Source organism: Chrysochloris asiatica, unplaced genomic scaffold, assembly GCF_000296735.1.
Source record: "Chrysochloris asiatica unplaced genomic scaffold, ChrAsi1.0 scaffold00054, whole genome shotgun sequence".
Taxonomy (NCBI): Eukaryota; Metazoa; Chordata; class Mammalia; order Afrosoricida; family Chrysochloridae; genus Chrysochloris; species Chrysochloris asiatica.
In genome coordinates this window covers 11583747-11586289 of record NW_006408572.1, presented here as the reverse complement: position 1 = coordinate 11586289, position 2543 = coordinate 11583747, and the positions used below count along the sequence as shown (strand labels likewise).

Below are 2543 nucleotides of genomic sequence, written 5' to 3'. Positions count from 1 at the left end.
GCTATGGGTCGAAACCGACTCAATGGCACTTAACAACAACAACAAAATCCTGAAACTATACCCTTTCCACTGGCATCTGTAAACACGGAACACCAAGGAACAGAAATGGAAGTGAATGGCTTCTGATGAACATAAGATTTCTGCTCTTCACGAGTCTTCTCTCAAGTTCAATAAGATGTCGTTGGGTTTGTACTGTGAGACGTTAGATTTTGGTGCTCATCCTCCCCATCTCGGGAACTTACTTGAGATCCCAAATGATGCAGGTCCCATCGGTGCTGGCTGTAACACATTCCTCATTGTTCTTGTTCACCCTGATGCAGGATACAGAGGACTTGTGTCCCTTCAGTGCCTCCTCCAGCTGCTGGGTCTGGCAGCTTATCCGCCACACCCTCACCTGAAAGCCACAAAATACATCCTCTCAACATATGTTGTCATTGTTGTTAGGTGCCATCGAGTCCGTACCAACCCATAAACTGGGCATTTTTGAAAAGGTCAAGATTCCAAGAGCTTTTTTAACCTCTGCTGTTTTTGACATTGAACTTTACGAACTGGGCTTCAAACTGCAAGGTCAGCAGTTCGAAACTACCAGCAGTTCCACGGGAGAAAGATGAGAGTTTCTGCTCCTGTAAAGATTTACAGCCTCGGAAACCCTGTACAGGGTCGCTATGAGTCGGAACCGACTCCACGGCACATAACCACCACCACCACCACCACCCTGTACCAGTCTCAGTTGTGTGGGGTGGGAATGCGAAGTTGAAGCACAGGAATATTTATGCACAGAATGTAAACAGCACCCATGGAGCTAATTATCCTGTACTCTACTGTCAGACCGAAAAATTGATCAGACACTGATGCTAAAACCAATAATGCCAAGGCTGCTGCTAAACCAAGTGAAATGATTTGTCTACTCACTGGCAAATGAGCATTGCTCTCTAGTTTCTGCTGCTGTCAGGACATTTCTTGGCTATCCAGTGTCATATAAACCCACTCCTCACTTATCTACATGGTTAGCTTCCAAAGACTTGGTCATTATATGAAAATTGGCTTTGTGTGAAAATGAAGGCTCTTTTTTTTTTCTGTTTTCAGACTGTGAAAATGAAGGCTCTTTTTCTTTTCTGCTTTCAGACTGTCCCTTTGTCTAATTCCGCACCGCCCCCCCCCCCCCTCTTCTTTTGTTGTGAAATGCCGTTGAGTCGGTTGAGACCCATAGCTACCCTCTTTAGGGTTTCCAAGGAGTGGCTGGTGAGCTTGCAGTTCAAACGGCTTTGCAGTCTGGTGCATTAACCCACAGTGCCTCACCAGGACTCCCATAGGACCATAGAAATAATTTTTCCCATAGGACCATAGAAATAATAACAGCTAAAATTTCCCAATGTTCTCATCCAGTTACGGATTATTTCTCTGCTGAGAAGGCAGTTTGGTAAAGACAAAGCTGTGTGACTGCAGTGCTCTCCAGTAACCTCTTCACCTTCCTCCCATGCTAGGTCAGAGCTGCCTCCAGGGCCCCACTCCCATTCCTGAAAGCTCCATCTGCCCTCCCAACCTGGTGAGTCACCCGGGAGAGCACTGGGAGCCTGGCCCACCAAAGTGGAAGCTTCAGGCCCAGCTCGGCTCACTTTGAGATGTCATGAAGCATGGGCCCATTTCTATCATAACATCCTCTCCCCTCCTCCGATGCTTCTTTCTTTCCTCCTTTTCCACCTAACAGCAATTTTGAGCAGCAAGGCCTCAGGCCACATAGGAGCTGGGAATCCAGAACAGGCCCTGGCTAGTTTGGTGCTGTTTGCCTGTCTGCCCAGAGGTCAGCAGTGGCCAGAGTTGCTGAGCACCTGGAGGGAGTTCCTGCTGCCTTGTTCAGACACAAAACAGCCTAATAGTAGCCTTGGTTTTGTTTTATGGCATTGTTATAATTTTACATTGTTGTAAATGTGAAATGTCATTTAATGAGACTAGTGAGGAGTTGTTAAGTGTCTTGGAGTAGGTTTGAGTCACAACGACCCTGTATAGGGTTTCCGAGGAGCGGCTGGTGAGTTTGAACCACTGACTTTGAGGTTCAAACCGACTTTGTGGTCTAGTGCATTATCCCACCAATAGAATTTCACACTCTTTTCTCAATTTTTTAATCATTTAAACCCAAGGTTCTCAACTTCATCAAACCCAATATCCATTTTTAATACCAAATATTTTCTAACACCTCTTTACTAATTCTGAAATGAAATTCACAGGTAATAAACATACCTACATGTATTTCAAAAACGTAAATGTTATATACTAATTTTAATAAAAAGAATAAATAAGGGGAAAGCTATTTTATACAACAATGGAGTCCTGGTGTGGCGCTGTGGGTTAATGCACCAGACTGCAAAGCTGCTTGAACTGAAAGGTCGGCAGTTCAAGCTCACCAGCTGCTCCTTGAAAACCCTATACGGGGCCGTTATGGGTCAGAACTGACTTAACGGCACTTAACAACAACAACAGCAGTCTTTTAATGGGTAGAAATTCTGGTACAGGCCTATTTTCCAAACCACCTCTGGGTAGGTTTG

General features: G+C 45.1%; 1 protein-coding gene across 1 annotated transcript in view; it reads right to left on the bottom strand.

The window, feature by feature from the left end:
* WDR16 (WD repeat domain 16) overlaps positions 1-2543 on the bottom strand; it is an 86752-nt gene that overhangs the window by 34214 nt on the left and 49995 nt on the right. The window contains exon 11 of the mRNA XM_006863421.1: positions 243-394. Coding sequence (XP_006863483.1) covers positions 243-394 — 152 coding nt within the window. The remainder of the gene's footprint in view (positions 1-242; positions 395-2543) is intronic.